Genomic DNA, 16,382 nt, shown 5'->3' on the forward strand with positions numbered 1-16,382 from the left:
GACTTCTTGATTCTTTTAGTGACAAAGCCCTCCACATTCAGCCACTGACTTGAAATATTAAAATTTATATTAAAACTAAAGCATTTTACAATTTATTGAGAACTTTTGTCAAGTTGAGTAGCACCTTCTGTGACGGCTGCCTGTCCTATACTTCCCTGGAGGAGTGCGCGCTCCTGCTGTGAACTGCAACTCCTATGCTGAGCAACAGCGCCACTGTCAGGACACCTACAGCCACTGCAAGAGCTGCTATAACACCTGTGAAAGAGATTTCTATCTTTTAGAGCTGAAAACCCTCAAAATGCCACGATTGCATGGAAACTGTGTCGATACATGCCAGAATGCGATGCATACGATCAGTTTCTTTACCTGTGCTTGACCATTTGGCCTTAAACCCACACTCGGCATTCCAATCCTCAGTCAAAACATCTTGCATCAGATCCGTGAACACAGTGAGAGGGCATGGGTTCAAGCCAGTGCATCCCGGTACAGGGTTTGGATAGGGGTCGCGATGTGAGTCATTGCGGTAATAGAGCTCCAAAGAATAAGACCTAGCGATTTGTTGGGATTAATGACACACAGTTGTCACCCATTAGATATGACAATATGGCCAAAAGGATTGTAGACAGTCAACAGCTGAAAATATACACCAGAGGCTGAAACTCTGGGTGTTCATATGTGCGTGCTTTTGTGCCATCTGACCTAGATAATGTAATTAAATATGCAAAGACAAAGGGTGCATGAGGCAACGGTGACAGGACGTCATTACCCATCAGACTCCTGGTAGAACTCAAAGAGTTGACAGGCAGCGTATGGAGGGAGAATGCCGTTGTACATGTCCAGAGCAGCCTGGAGCGTGATGAGTGTGGAGTCATGCTGGAACGAGACAATAAACACTGCGGCTCAAACAGCGGTTTGGATAATACAAATATGTGTGGGCACCCGAGTGTGGACTTACTGCTGAGTACATGATGAGTTTGTGCGGGTTCCTTTTCTCCATAGTCCTGGAGAAATTCCTAAGGATGGCGTTCACAAGGACCCCTGGTAATTAACAGATCGTGGCCAACATTGTAAATGGCATTATTCTGTACACCAACACCACCTGTTTGCCCTGAGAGAACATGTTGTCTCAGCAATATAATCATTTTGCCCCATTAGCTCATAGGCGCCACTGTGTTTTTGGAAAACCCGGCCCAGCGTGTTTACACTTAAAAAAATTGCCTTGACCCACAGTCACCACAGGAGACACTCTGAAAGCTTTTATTTAACATTTTTCTTCACACACTGCTTGAAATGAATTGTCTCCTTTGTTAGTCCTCACCTCCTGAGAGCCTGGCCTTCTCTTTCCGCTTGTGACTGAGGATGCTGTATGTGACCTCAAATGATGCCACTCTCTTTAGGGTTGCCAGAACATCTTGGGTGGCCCAGTGTGGGAGAGTCATGTTATGGATCCTCTGTACCAGAAAATTACTTGGCATCATGCTACTAATCACATTACGCAGCGCATAAATGGCGACAAAAGAGGCTTAAATGGCTGGATTTCATCGTTTCTATTATCCCGGCTATTTTTAGTGCCAGTCCAAAGATAACAGATGCTCATTTTGCGAGTGTGAATGAGCATATTCAAGATGGCCTAGAATACTTCTATTTCACAATGCTTTAATTATCATTTTAATGTGTTGTCTATTCATGTCTTACTCTGTGTATAAAACCGATCTTCCCATAAATCCCCCCATCTCATCTCTTTAGGCGTGTAGGAGAAAACAGCCCTTGTTATTTTCCCTCACTGCTGTGCTGCTGCTGTTTGTATCAGTAACAGTAACAATATGATGGAGACAAAGCTGCTGGTGTGTTTACCTGACAAGTGAGAGTGTCATAGACCCGCCAGAGTTTTTTACCAACCAGTTTGGAGGTGGAGTATCCAGTGTAGTTGGAAAGTCTTTCCAGAAAATACTGCAGGAAACATTGAAGGAGACAGAGAATGCAATTATATAACAATGGCATTACGATCGAGAGCTTTGTGTTTGCAAAAGATATGAAACAATATATGCCTTGTTCTAAATGTTTAAATGTACCTCCATTATATTTGTCTGTCACCTTCAGTGGTTAATTTCAGGCTTGTCGCTTTAACTTTTAGTTGCTTGTTTTGGTTCACTCCTACCTGGAGTCTTTAATCATCTCATTTGAGGCAATAAAAATGTTTTCTATGGTGAATATTAAATATTTTTCTGTTTTTCAGGCAGAAAAGTGGAAAAAATGACACAAAGGTAGTTATTGCACATCCAGCAGAGGGTGTTAAAATTTAATGCTGGAGGTGCTGCCCTCATCTCCAATCTCCTAATAGGCAGCACATGGGACTCAGTTTAATTAAAACATTATTATTGTAGTTCTTAATCGAATTCAATCAAACTGTTAATTAGGATCACTGAGAATGTGAGAGAAATTGCACCAAGCAGCTTCTTCTAGGTGATGATGTCACTGTGCCTGAGAAAATCACTGAGAGGACACGATGTCTGCAGCATAACTAACACGTCCCAGAGAGGTGCTGACAACATTAGCGCCGGCAAACTGCCAAGTGTATATTTTACTCAACACAGAAATGTGCATTTCATGATTTTCTATGATTATTTTTTTCCTTTCTTGACCGATATTTTCCCCGCTGCCTGGGATAGGCTCATTTTGAGAGTGCTGGAGTTTATTACAGCTGCGTTCAGGTGAGCACAGGGTAAATCTCTGGAAGAGTGGCCAGCTGATCGCAGGGCCCTGTGTGAGCATTTGGGGGTGATATTTACTCATTAAAAAAAAAAGAATAAAAATTAAGGTTTAGCAAACCAAATGCTAATGTTTTCCCGTTAACAGTGTGACTTTCAAGGAAATAATATTGCAGCAGTTAACAGACGCACGACGCGCCGTAAAACAAACTGTCTTCTTTTGCGACTCTTACCTGGTGAGTCCGGAGGAAGCTTTGGTAGGGCCCACTGTTAAAGGTCTCCGTCATTAGAGCCTTGAATCTTGGACAGTCTTTGCCTGGAGATCTCAACAGCTTGAGAAAATAACAACAAAATAAAGTCACTTAAAAGACTTTAGATCAGTGGGAATGATGCACATGCACTGAAAGGTTTCTGGGCCCAATCAAATGTTCGCAGTGGGGGATTTTGGCAAGTTTACAGCTGAGACTCAAACAAACGGAAACATGCAGCAAAAATGAGGAGAAAAAAAATCAAAGTTTCTGTTTAAGGCTGCTGCATGAAAGGCAATATTTATGTGTCTCTGTAGCCCACCTTGTCCTGGTCCCTGGGGGTGGTGTGCACGGGAATAGGCCTCCACTCTAAGTGGGCCATGACGGGCGCTGGGCGCCTGACTGGAGGGAACATCCCAGCGAGGCAGGCCTGGGCGCTCATCAGAGTCCGGTCATAGTCGGTGCTCTGCACGTACAGCTGTTGGGAGCGCGATATTAAAATGCATGCATATGGCAACGATACGGTTCCAAAACCTGGAAAGTGGAATACATTTGGAAACTCAGAAGACTTCCATTTGCATTAGCAAAGCGCAAATGCACACCCTCCGCTTTCTATTTTCATTTGATAAATATGCAAACTAAATGCAGCCAGAAAGGAGGCGGTGTATCATGAGTGAGCTGTATTTATCCCAAATCAACCGAGGTATTCCCTTAACATGAAGAGGAGGAGAGTCAGTGGAGATCCAAGCAGAGAGGAGCGAGAGTGGGGGAAAGATCCCTCTTACTGTGATCTCCTGTGACATCAGTCTTTGCTCGTCTATATCTTTCTGTCACCCCGTGTCGGCTTTTTGCACACAGTAAATCACACTGATAAGGTTGGATGTTCCTGTGATGCCGAGAACGTTTCTTGGCTTTAGCCTCTCTCCTTTTGTTAGATTAAATCGGACGTGGCGGCGCAGGCAAAGGTAAGGTGCAAGTTGACTGAGACTTGGGCAACAAATCACTAATGACAGCTGGTGAGGAGAGTTGTTATTTTTGTGGTAATTGCATTTCATTTAGGAGGCCTGAATGCAGAGATAGCCAAGGCAGAGGCGTGAGCAGAGACAGGCAAGGGAGAACGGCAAACACAAGGAGCGGGAGAACAACAAAGGGGTTAGGAGAGAGACAGAATGCTGAGTAGGCAACCCATACGCACACTGAAGCAACATGCATGCTGCCGACTGCTGCACATGAAGATGTTGGGGGGGGAATACCACACATGAAAGGGAGGCACATTACAATGCAATGGCTGTGATATCACCAGTGAGTCATGCTCATTATCTGTGTTGTTACAGTCATTACAGATGGTGTTGGGCCACACACAGGCCTGATTTCACATGTGTGGCAACATTATCGCCCGCTGCTGTTCCCCAAAGCGGACAGGCAATAACAAACCTCTCTGCTGTCGTAGTCCTCGCTGAGGAAGTCCCTGTAGCGTGTCCTCAGGAACCTGCCCAGCTCAAATTGTTGTCTCATTCCCAGCTGAAAGGAAAATTGCCGTTATTTTCATTTTGGTTCACGTTGACCCAAACAGATTCTGCAGATTTAGGGTCAAATTCAGTCTACCAGTATTTACATAAAAGATGCATCACGCCCGCTCCTTTGGGGCTCGCAAAGCCAAAAAGAATATGTTTATTCACTGTAAGCTAGTCATTTCCAGACAGCGGCACAGGAATTTAACGTTGATGTTTACAACATTCATTCCTTTTATCTCAAGTTTGTTTCTTCATGGGGAAACTTTAAACTTGCAGAGTATTTTTCTTTTGGTACTTGAAAAAGCCTTCTTGCATATCTATTTTAGACTCTCATGACAATAATGACAGATAATTCTTAGATTCTTTAATTAAATGCATGTTTGTAAAGGTTTTTATATTTACCTACAGTATACAGCCCCGAGTTCATGCTGGTATTGTTGCCCCTGAGGTGCAAAACACATCAACTTCTCCTGAGTCCCAGAAACCAAAATGATGTTTTAAAATGTTGCTGCTGCTCTTTTGTTTTCGGCAGCATTGTCGTGTTTTGTGAAATGATTGATCTTTTTGTAATGTGGTTTCTTTTGGCCCCTCGGGGCTGCCATACTTCATCCCTCTGTCGAAAATGGATGTACAGTAAGAACCGTTGCCGAGAGTCTCAACACACTACATGTGACCAAACTAAAGTAAGAAAGCATTCTGAGAAAAATGATGCAGCTGTAGACACTGAAGGCTACAATATAAGGTGAGACGAAAACAAGATGTTCCTTCCGAAAAAATGAGCAAAAATAATACATATTTAACGATCTGTTATTTAGCCTTCATTTCAAACCATGGATTTGAAAAAAAAATGCTCTTCAAAACTTTATATCAACCTCATAGCAAGGTTCTCTGTCAAAAGTCTCCAGTTACAAGTCCTACAAGGCTCAAAGAAGGGATGGATGGATGGATGGATGGATGGATGGATGGATGGATGGATGGATGGATGGATGGATGGATGATGGATGGATGGATGGATGGATGATGGGTGGGTGGATGGATGGATGATGGCTGGATGGATGGATGGATGGATGGATGGATGATGGGTGGGTGGGTGGATGGATGGATGGATGGATGGATGCTGGATGGATGGATGGCTGGATGGATGGATGGATGGCTGGCTGGATGGATGGATGCTGGATGGATGGCTGGCTGGATGGCTGGCTGGATGGCTGGCTGGATGGCTGGATGGATGGATGATGGCTGGATGGATGGTGGATGGATGGATGGTGGATGGATGGATGGGTGGTTGGATGGGCGGGCGGATGGTTGGATGGATGGATGGATGGATGCTGGATGGATGGATGGATGGATGGGTGGTTGGATGGATGGATGGATGGATGGATGGATGGACGGATGGATGGATGGATGCTGGATGGATGGATGGTGGATGGATGGATGATGGATGGATGGATGGATGGATGGATGGATGGACGGGTGGATGGATGGTGGATGGATGGATGGACGGATGGATGGATGGATGGTGGGTGGATGGATGGTTGGGTGGATGATGGATGGATGGATGGATGGATGGATGGGTGGTTGGATGGGTGGTTGGATGGATGGTTGGATGGATGGATGGATTGATGGATGGATGGATGGATGGATGGCTGGCTGGCTGGATGGCTGGGTGGTTGGCTGGCTGGTTGGCTGGCTGGATGGCTGGATGGCTGGCTGGATGGATGGCTGGATGGATGGCTGGATGGCTGGGTGGTTGGCTGGCTGGCTGGATGGCTGGATGGCTGGCTGGCTGGATGGCTGGCTGGCTGGCTGGCTGGGTGGTTGGCTGGCTGGCTGGCTGCTGGCTGGCTGGCTGGGTGGTTGGCTGGCTGGCTGGCTGGCTGGCTGGCTGGGTGGTTGGCTGGCTGGCTGGCTGGCTGGCTGGCTGGCTGGCTGCTGGCTGGCTGGCTGGATGGCTGGCTGGATGGATGGATGGATGGATGGATGGATGGAAGCTAAAAAGGCTTCCTCGCTCCATGCTTCTGTGCTCGCCTCTTGTTTTGGCGAGCGCTCGTCATGGCTGGTGTTGTTGCCGTCACATGTTCCTAATTGCTGTTTGGACTATAGCTGCTCGCTCTGCGTGGCTCTCTGAGCCCTCTGAGCCACTGCATCACCAACACCTCGTACCTCCGTCAGCTGTCCAAATCCATGGGCCCACACGTCTTCCCCATGAGGATCCCTGGGGTATGACTCAATTGGAGATCGATCGCCGTGTCTGAAAACCTTAAAAGTCAGAGAACAATTTGAAAAAACACTTTTAATCAAGATGTCAAAAGTGTCTGGAGCTTTCAGAAATAGAAACTGTCATCTTAAACAAGGCTGTGGTGGATTTAAGATGCAGCAGGCAGGAACATAGACCAAACTACTCTTTCTAACCTGAGGACTCACTCTGTGAGCAGTGACATCACACACTAGCTGATTAAACTGGATTACAGGATTATTTGTGAATCACTGAAGTAAAACCTCAAAAAAACACCAAATATCATCTTTCCTTTAGTCCTGCAGGTTAGCGGGAAGTGAAATAACCAAATAACAGGAAACCAAATGCAAATCTTTATCTGTACATGAAAGCAACATTAACAGTGTTGCTAATAGCCGTAGCAAGCTTTTCAAACTACAGTGGAGGCTGAATTGGAAATTCCCGTAACGACATAATGACTAGTCATTTGTGTAATATGTGCTAGACTTAAGCAACCTGAATGGAAACTGACCTCTATAGAAGGAAGCATTTGTTGCTTGAGTCTTAAATCCTCAAATCGCATTTTACTGTATTTCCATTGTTGAAATAGTGTAACAGGGAGATATGGAAAGAGGTTTATGAACAAAGTGTCTGTCAGAGATATGGCTGGCGGTGTTGGAGGCTCAAAGTAATCCTTTGTGGCGTAAATGTGTAAATGTAACAATGCTCAGTGAGCAGAAAAATCGAGTGTAATCAGCAACAATACACAGTACGACCACTGTCATCTGATGCGAAGGGGCTCGGATGACGGCTCCACGAATGAGTCGCGTTGATACAAAAGGCGGGAGACTTACGGCCACGACAAACTTCAGCACTCGACATTCAGTCAGAAACAGGCAGCAGAGAAGAACCAACGTGCCAAACGTATTCCGGGAGTTGCACATCTTGCCTCGGATTGGAGATTTCTGCCTCACGGAGAGAAACACCAGCCGGAAAGTTTTAAAACACACATGTAAAAGTGATGAAAAAGTTGTTCTGCAGGATGCAACAAGGAGCCATTTGCTCTTACCTCAGCACGCTTGTTCTGTCATTTCTCTAATAAGTTACAGACAGCAGCATCCCAAAACTTCAGTCAAGTCCAGTAGAGATGGAAATGCTTTTATATCCATCCTTCCTAACCTCTCTCTCTCGCTCTCTCTCTCTCGATCTCGATCTCTTCTCTCTCTCTTCTCTCTCTCTCTCTCTCTCTCTCTCTATCTCTCTCAGCTCTCTCACTTCTCTCTCTCTCTCTTCTCTCTCTCTGCAGGGACTTCTGGTCTTATTCGCCTTCATCCCCAACTGGAGCCCAAATCAATGTCTCGGCCAATTTCCCTCTGTGCAGTCAGGAGACCACGACTTGCAGACAGATTTGAGTCGGCTTTTGAACTTAAGAACATGTTTGGTCGCTCAGTGTCGACAGCAGTTGTGCAGTATTGTGGAGCACCGTCTGCCTTGCGAATAACAATGCGACCAAGAAAAGGGGATCATTTAAGATGCCGCCATGTAGGTTTCCTAAATTGCACTCCTACATTTAAAAATACGCATGTACTCTCTGGACAGGGGCTGCAAACATTCATTATAACTGGCTCTGTCACCCGTCGTGGGTTTGTCCTCAGAATGATAGGGCTTGGAGTGTTTTCCCTGAATGCACACACATGTAATTATCTGTTAGTATCAAAGCTTAGTGGGCTACAATAGGATTAGTGAGTGTGAAGATGGGGAGCTACACAATGTTGACATCATGTTTGATCAGTATTGCAAGATCTAATCTGCTATACGTAGGCTCAAGTTATGTTATTGCACCGACACACGCTGGCAGCCAGGCAGATGCTGCAGCATTGATCAAGTCAAAAATGGAGTTTGGTGGTTAATAAAGTCCAAATTCTTTGTTAAAGCAAGGCTGAAAGGCTGTTCACCACTAAGGCGTGACATTTTGGTGATGGGTAACAATGTGGCTTTGAATCACATGTTAAATAGCCATTCTTTTAATTTATATAGTAAAGGTTCTTAAGAGGTTGTTCAGAACAAGTATAGCAGCATACCACTGTTGAATTAGCCACATAATAATCCCAAAAATTCCAATACTGCCGATCAAACTATATATTTGATTTCAACATATTAGTTTTATCGCTTGTGTCTGTAGCCTATTTTGTGCATCATATGTATTTTGATGTTTATTGGGTCTGTTGTTCAGCTTTGTGGTTGTTTATTCCTGCTCCCACAGAGCTTAGATGTTAGCTCTGAGCTAACAATCAGGCTAATTATACCCTGTCCCAAAACGATTACCGGTAACATTAGAGACATTTTATCTGTCTGTTTCACCGAGGCAGCATGTCACCACATGAATGACTATTTTTGACAATAGTCACGGCAGCACTTAATTTAAATATGTAAGTTAAAGTAACAAAACAATCCATACTGATATGTCAGCATATTTCATCCTATTCTGCTTTCAACACTAAACCCCATCTGTGCAAAAAATATCATAGTCTCACATTGGTATTGTTTAAAAAGATTAAACAAAATTATCTTTCTAATTGCCAAGATTAAAAAAAATTTTAAAAAAATCTTTGGACATGAATTATTTATACAGTAATGCTGAATTAGGCCATTTGAACTGCAGAACATGGAATGAAAGAACAAGCAGTAACACTGCTTACAACACGAAACATGTGTTTTATTATTTCCAAGTACACAGCAGTTAGCTCACTGTCCAACATACACTCGTGCACACGCACGCACGCACACTCTGTTAGTGCAGTGGTACTGTAGCAGGTGCTGGAGCTAAACCACATATGTGCTCACCATGGTCCGAGAGAGGAAACCAAAGGAGTTTTTAATCACATGAGGCCAAGCGACACACATGATCCACATCTCATGGCCTCATGTGTCGGATACTGTACATACACCAACCAAAGCACCTGTGCTGAGGAAAACAGTCGATAAACACTAGTTCATCAGAGGGTCACAAACACAACATGCAGATACAGTTTCCTCTCTCTCTCTCTCTCTCCCTCACTCCCCCTCTGTCCATCAGACAAGTGGTTGTAGTGTTTTTGTCTTTGTCGGAATAATTGCAGTGATTTTCAAGAACGTTGTCATGGCAACGCAGAGGCTGATACACATTGACAGAATCTGTTGCAAGGCGACCAAACAGACTGAAAATGGGAGATAAGAGGTGGGAGAAGTTGAGGGCAAGTGTTTGTCTGTTTCTGTGTTTATGTGCATGTGTGGGTGTGTGGGGATGAGCGCATGCATGTGCATGTGTGCGTGTGGGGGAACATGTGTGTTTACACATATGTGCTTGCGTGGATGGGAAGCTTTTTCAATCCATATGATGAATGGAGATGATGAGCAGTATGGGACATCTCAGCCTGATAAAGCGAAGGCCAAGGAATGAACAGTGTATATTGTCAGCAGAGAGAGAGACAGACAGACAGAGAGGAAGAGAGAGGGCAAGAAAGCGGGGGTGCTATTTTCGTCCAGGCGTTGTCATGGAAACTGCAGCCTCACTACAAATGGAGACATCCAGAAAACACATGGATCGTCAAACAAATGGCATGCGTAAGGCCCAGCATGATGCTACGCCACGGCTGTGCGACAGTGTGCACCACCCACACTGGCACCCACGTCTCCAGTCGGATGACAGTGGTGTCCTCTTCATCACACAGAATGAATATCAATGGGAGAGAGTGGGTTTTTTTTCTTTAGGGAGCAACGAGGAGGAGGGAGAGAAATACTCAGAGTCAAGGGCTGCGTGACAGGGAATGGCGTCCATTCAGAGAGTGAGTCATCGCCATTCTCACTGTCCTTCAATTGACAGCCTTTTTTACACTTCCTCTTGTCTCTTCCACTGTCCACTGCTTCACCCTCAGTCTGTTTCCCATCCTAGACCCCCCTCCCACCCCACCACCCCGCCTTTTCCTGCATTCTGAAGGACGGAGGTATTCCCACATTTCTCCGTTGCTATAGTAACACTGCAGCGAGACCAGGAGAGAGAGTCAGAAGGCGGAGGAAAGAAGTGAAGATGGAGACATGGTGTTTGGGGTGGGGAAATGGGGAGGGGGTGGGGGGGTTGCCGGAGAGGCGGGATGTGTGAGCATTGCTAACGCTAATGCTAATGGTAGCATCATTGGCTGAGCGTCCCAGTGTCGAGTGGATCGCACTGGCTGCAAACTTACAAGTCATGTCCCCACTTGCACAATTGCCAGCACAAAACACATGTCCCCTCTGCGTTTCTGTGGCCATCTTCCTTTCCAAAAAAGTGCTACACAAGACGTGTCTCCACTCAGCATCGCTTCTCTTTTGTTTTATTTTTTCTCCCTCCATGACATTGACGACACTGCGGAGCTCGGATCTGATTCCAGTCATTTCCTCAGCATCATCCGAAGATTAAAGGAAAGAGAGCAGACATGGTGGGCTGAACTGTGGTGTGCTTTGGATGGATTGAATCATATCCTCCATGATCCTCCAATGAGCATATACTGTATATATATATATATATATATATATATATATATATATATATATATATATATATAGGTCAAATGACCCACTAGACAAGACAAACCGTCTGTCAAATGCACGGAGAAGCCACGGAAAGACCAAAGCTATTTCATATTGATGTCATCATCCCGTTCAATCAGGGTGGAACTCACTCTCATTATCTCTGTATATATAGCGCAAGGCCGTGCAACAAAGCAGTGTTGCATCAATTTTCCGCCATGTGCAGATTTGCAGTGGCCTGCAGAGGCGATGATCGTCCATCCTTCTCTTTCCTCTGGCTGGTCTGGATAACGTGGTTAAAAAAAAAAAAGAAACTTTCACAGGACTATTCGGACAGGCTGGGAAGAGTTTTCTCTAGTTTAGGTTTCGCTGCTCACATGGTTTGGTCTGACAGGCTGCATGTAAACCGTCTCACTTGTCCTCTCCACTCAATCAATAACTCATCTCTTGACATCGATAATGTCATTCCCCAAGGGACCAAAATGTCCTTCTTTGGGACAAAAGGGGAATGCACATGATGAGAGGACGGAGACATGAGGAAAGGAAGATTAGTGCGCCCGCTGTCATACGCTGTTTGCATGTTGACCGTGCTTTCCCTTTTCCTGGTCACCGTCCGGTGAACAGTTCTAGGAGGAGCATGAGGGGAAGCTGTGATAGCACATGTTTTTCTGGAGGGGTTTCCCCCCCACAGGGAACGGCTCCCGCGTGACTAAAAATGTGTTGCTGTTATTGGCTGAATTCACTTGTGAAATATAAAACAATTGTAAAGAGGCTTGATTTTTTTTTCACCCCCTTTAATTTAAAATGGATTTGTGATGTAAAGAGGTCACTGCTTTACACGGTGAGGATTTTGCTGAGGTGTTGAAAAGCATAATGAATTCAAAATGAGAGCAGAGGGTTCTGCAGACTCGGATCGAGCGAAAACGCTGCACAGGAGGGAGTGTGCAGGGACCTCTGCTTTAACTTTGGCTTTTGTTTAATGATTTAGGAAACATGCCTATTTGCTTTCTCACCAAGAGGCAGTGGAGATCAATCGCAATTAGGGCTGGACAGAAAATGAAGACGCATCCAGGATCCAGTTGGTATTCAGTGTAGCTTAGCAATAAAACTTTAAAATGGGGCAAAAAAAGCTTGAGCATCCTTCAATTTAATAATAATGTTATCTAAGGTAATCGGTGTAATTCTTCATTGGTACGTTTCACTTCAAAGACTCCAAGTTAATGACAAAAGTACACAAACAGTGACGTCTCTGTAACTAAATATTTGCATAAAGTCCACAAAATCATGCCAGATTAGTTGAGTTGCACGTGATTATGACCCGACAATCGAAGGAGTCACCACATAATTCAGAGAACCATAGAGAGCATCAGCCATGCTAAGTAAACGCATCGCTCTTATCTGCAGTTATGGTAAATCAATACTCCGGTTAGTGTAATAATCTAACATCAACACAGTGGCTAAAGTGTGTTTGTTGTGTGGGAGTGTGTTCACTCGGGAGCCGTTTGCAACACGCAATGTTGTGGTAATTGCATGTGACGTGCGTATTCATAGTGTTCTAGTACCGGAAACAATTCAGAGGAAAATGGATTAGGTTAAGTCTTATCTTTCATTGCTGGTCTATATGGTAACAGGCGTCGGTGAGATGCATTCATGACAAGAGCCTGCAGGCGTTTAATATAATTGAAGAGCATATTAAAGTATCCATTGTGGGTTGACATTTTCTTTTAACAGTAATTCTGAGTAAACATCAAGAGAAAGAGGGGTTTTTTTTGGCTGTGACCCATTACAACAAATTACAGGCAGTGATAAAATCGCGATAATTCCACTTCAAATTTGTCGCCTTTGTGACAACATTGTGACTTAACTTTACCTGTAGGCTAATCCTTCCTGTCGGGGAAGCATGCCCGCGAGTCACTTTCAAAAAGGTCAAACACATGGCCTCACACCATCACCCACATCCATAAATGAGAGAATTCATCACACTCTCCCAGTTCAGCACCATTTAGCAGAAGTAGAAACAGTTGGAGTGTGAACTGTCTTGGGTTTGGCGTGTGGCTCCAAACGCAAACAGCCAGCCTACCAACATGGTCTCCCTATAGTCTCTTTGTGTATCCCTTTTTTTCTTTTGCTGGATTATTAATTAGCTGAGGAAAAAAGTAATATTCCCAAGCCAACTGATCCACCGCATGTCTTTTAATGAAATTGGGAGAAGGGAGAGAGGGGCTAAATATAGACTGAAACAAAAGCAAAGTGTGCTCATACAGTATAAAAAAGACCTTTGAGAGCAGCAGTTCCTCATTTAGCTTCATGTACCAGCAATCAAAATTGGAAATCTTTGAACAAACAGAGGCGTTTCAATCAAAGGGACTCGACTTTCCTTCGAACTGTCACACAACAAAAGCTTCTGTAACAGATCCCTGCCCATGTTTGGTGACCCTTCTAACCCTAAATGGGTCACAGGATCTACACTTTCACCACATCTACGTGAGCTGCAGAGTCTGATTTCATTTTATTTTTTGCATTCCCCAGATTCCCACCGATTCTCTTCAGCGAAGTGACCACAGACTGCACATGAGAACTGGACAGAGCCCGAGTGACACATTAGATTTCTCCGCCTTGATTTGAAGACAGCCTCGGGCCATCACCATCTTGTTGCTGCTCAAAATAAATTACAGCATTTGCGAATACAGTCCGTGGTAAAACCGTCTAAGTGAGTTAGAAGAAAAAACTCACATAATAAACAGTATCGTGTTTTGTATCATGTTGTAAATGTTTTACATTTTCCCTAAAGTTGACCATTTCTAAATGTAGGTCAGTCTAAATGCTCATTCAGTTCACCACCATGGCTCCTTCCAGTTGCCATCCCTCCTCCGTGGAGGTCAGCTGTGCGAGCTAAAGGAGCTACCACCAAAAGGCCCCCGCAGGTCAGCAGCTCAACTGGTAAAGCCGTCATCATACTAAAAGAGTAAATATTGATATATTCGTGAGCTCAAACTCCAGAAACGCTACCAAACGCCCTACTAATATCACTGTACAATATCTTTTAGTGGGAGGAAACTTGCTTCTACAGTGTAACACACAGCAACTACAGTATTTATGGTGCAACTTTAAAGCTCCCAGCTTTTGTGCAGGTTTTCTTAGATGTAGACAAAGTTGGCACATTCCTCCATAGTTTGTTGTCTGCTCCCTATTTCCAAAGCAGCTTTACAGTGATGGAGTCTCCGCTGGCTGGAACCAGGTGAGAGGCAAGAATGCTCCTGTGCAGGTCACTACTCCATCACAGGACTCTCTCTCTCTCTCTCTCACACACACACACACACACACGCGCGCGCAGCTCAGATTCCCCAAATCGACTTAATGTGCTAAAAAGATGCCCTTCAGAATGTGCCTGCAGAGCGTCGCTTCACTGCTGCCTTCGCTTCACGGGAGAGTTTATGTTGTGTCAGATCCCTGCAGACTCTGCAGTCTGTCTGTGGGACAGGGGGGGACTGAGGAATCCCTGGAGGAACACACACACACACACCTGGGAGGTTATTGAATCTGAAGAGATGGCACAGGGGGAAAAGGGGGGCCCAAGCAGCAGGAACGAGAATCCTGTACATGTGAAAAAGAAGGTTCTATGATCTAGACCCTGGAATTACTCTATGCTGATAAATGTGCTTGGTATGTATATTTGCTCTTTATGCTGCGAGGACTGTAAGTGGCATTTGGAACTCTCATCCTCATTCGAAAGAACCCTGATCTATCACATTATACTCACGCCTCAGTGACAGAAACATATTTGCATTTGAGCACTTCTCTTTCATCTTTGGTGCATATTAATGTATTTTTCTGCACATTTTCACCCTCCCCTCCCCCGTACACATATGTGCGCACACATTACCCTTTTCCATAAGATGAAGTCCCCCATATGCACCCATTATACAACATGTTTGCTGCTGCTGAATGCAGAAAAGGTTTCAAACAGAATCATTTGTTTTAAAAGTCGTCCCCTTTGTGCCAGTAATGCACGTTTGTTTATCTAATGTGCGACGAAAACACTCATTGTACAGCTTGTAAAACTATGTCGTTCAGGCTGGCAGTAGTTTCAAAAAACTACGTTTCTACCCCTGGAGAAATGTAGTTGATTCCCTGTAGACATGTTGGGTAATACAGAGAGAATATGGAAACCCTTTATAAACAGCCACTTCTAACTCTGAAATGTGAATCAGTCAGCAAAAAATGTGATGAACATCCAAAACAGTGGACGGGTTCTGGATCAGTGTGTCTGGAACAACAATGTTTAAACCATGACAGGAACTTGAGAGGCTCTAAGACCGACACTGGTACTAGAAGCGCTTGTCGACAGCAGTCACTCAAAGGTTTCATCAGACATCCGGCTCTTTTTTTTACACATCTTTGCCAACACTAAAAATATGCTGTACTGAGGCCCATAAATGTTATTTTAATATTATTGTATGGGTCTTTTTTTTAAATGGCAAAACATATTTCATATTATTGGCCAAAATTGTTTGTAAATTGTGCAAACTACAAGACTGTGACCGAAAAAGGCTTTGGAATACTTGGCACAGCACAAAATACGAGCGTAGTTTAACTACCAGCGAGTTACAGAAAATAGACATGTAGTCCACGTCTGGCCCACACTAGATGGACGGGATTTGAACATGCGAGACCTCTCAGTGAAGCCGAGAGCTACCGGAAAAAGCCGATCAAATTCATGAATGTTACTTAACACGGTGCCCCGCAAGACAGCTGCAGCTCACCCGCTTTATCCAAACACATAATAATTCCAGTTCACTGGGATGGTTCATGGCTGATGTTACATGAGTCCTCTGAGGCTGCCGTTTCATAACGTGGGGCGGACTTGACTTGGCAACTTCCATTTGTGATAGATAGTTTCACCTGAGCTCGGGGGGGTTCAAGGGAAGTTTAAAAATATCCAATGTGGGTGCAAGGAAAACAACGGAGGAGCGGAAGACAAAAGAAGCTTGATGAATTTCTTCCAGAGAAGAGCTGGTAATAAGTCCGCGCATTCAGACCCGAGCTGGTTTATTTCATCTGGAGATGTAAACAACACAGTCAGCGCATAAACGTCGAATTATTCAATAAAGGAAAGAACATATTTGTTTTCATTGATATTAGATTTGCAAAT

General features: G+C 44.4%; 1 protein-coding gene across 1 annotated transcript; it reads right to left on the bottom strand.

The window, feature by feature from the left end:
- Positions 1–5: 5 nt before the first annotated feature.
- LOC130532178 (testicular acid phosphatase homolog) lies at positions 6–7,846 on the bottom strand. The gene is made up of 12 exons (XM_057044591.1): positions 7,755–7,846; positions 7,540–7,650; positions 6,634–6,729; positions 4,391–4,477; positions 3,279–3,434; positions 2,942–3,040; positions 1,855–1,950; positions 1,319–1,451; positions 956–1,038; positions 767–873; positions 367–548; positions 6–255 (listed from the first exon to the last, which is right to left on the bottom strand). The coding sequence occupies exons 2-12, from the start codon at positions 7,627–7,629 to the stop codon at positions 146–148; spliced, it is 1,239 nt and encodes a 412-aa protein (XP_056900571.1). The 5' UTR covers positions 7,630–7,650; positions 7,755–7,846; the 3' UTR covers positions 6–145.
- Between the last annotated feature and the right edge of the window lie 8,536 nt (positions 7,847–16,382).

This window comes from Takifugu flavidus, chromosome 1 (genome assembly GCF_003711565.1).
Source record: "Takifugu flavidus isolate HTHZ2018 chromosome 1, ASM371156v2, whole genome shotgun sequence".
NCBI classification, from domain to species: Eukaryota; Metazoa; Chordata; class Actinopteri; order Tetraodontiformes; family Tetraodontidae; genus Takifugu; species Takifugu flavidus.

Bases quoted from the DNA above. Each gene is read 5' to 3' on its own strand.
- LOC130532178 (XM_057044591.1), bottom strand. From the start codon at position 7,629: ATGTGCAACTCCCGGAATACGTTTGGCACGTTGGTTCTTCTCTGCTGC. The intron at 1,452-1,854 runs GTAAACACACCA...TTTCTGGTACAG, and splicing joins ATGACACTCTCACTTGTCAG to AGGATCCATAACATGACTCT. The intron at 1,039-1,318 runs GTGAGGACTAAC...GTTAATTACCAG, and splicing joins GAAGGCCAGGCTCTCAGGAG to GGGTCCTTGTGAACGCCATC.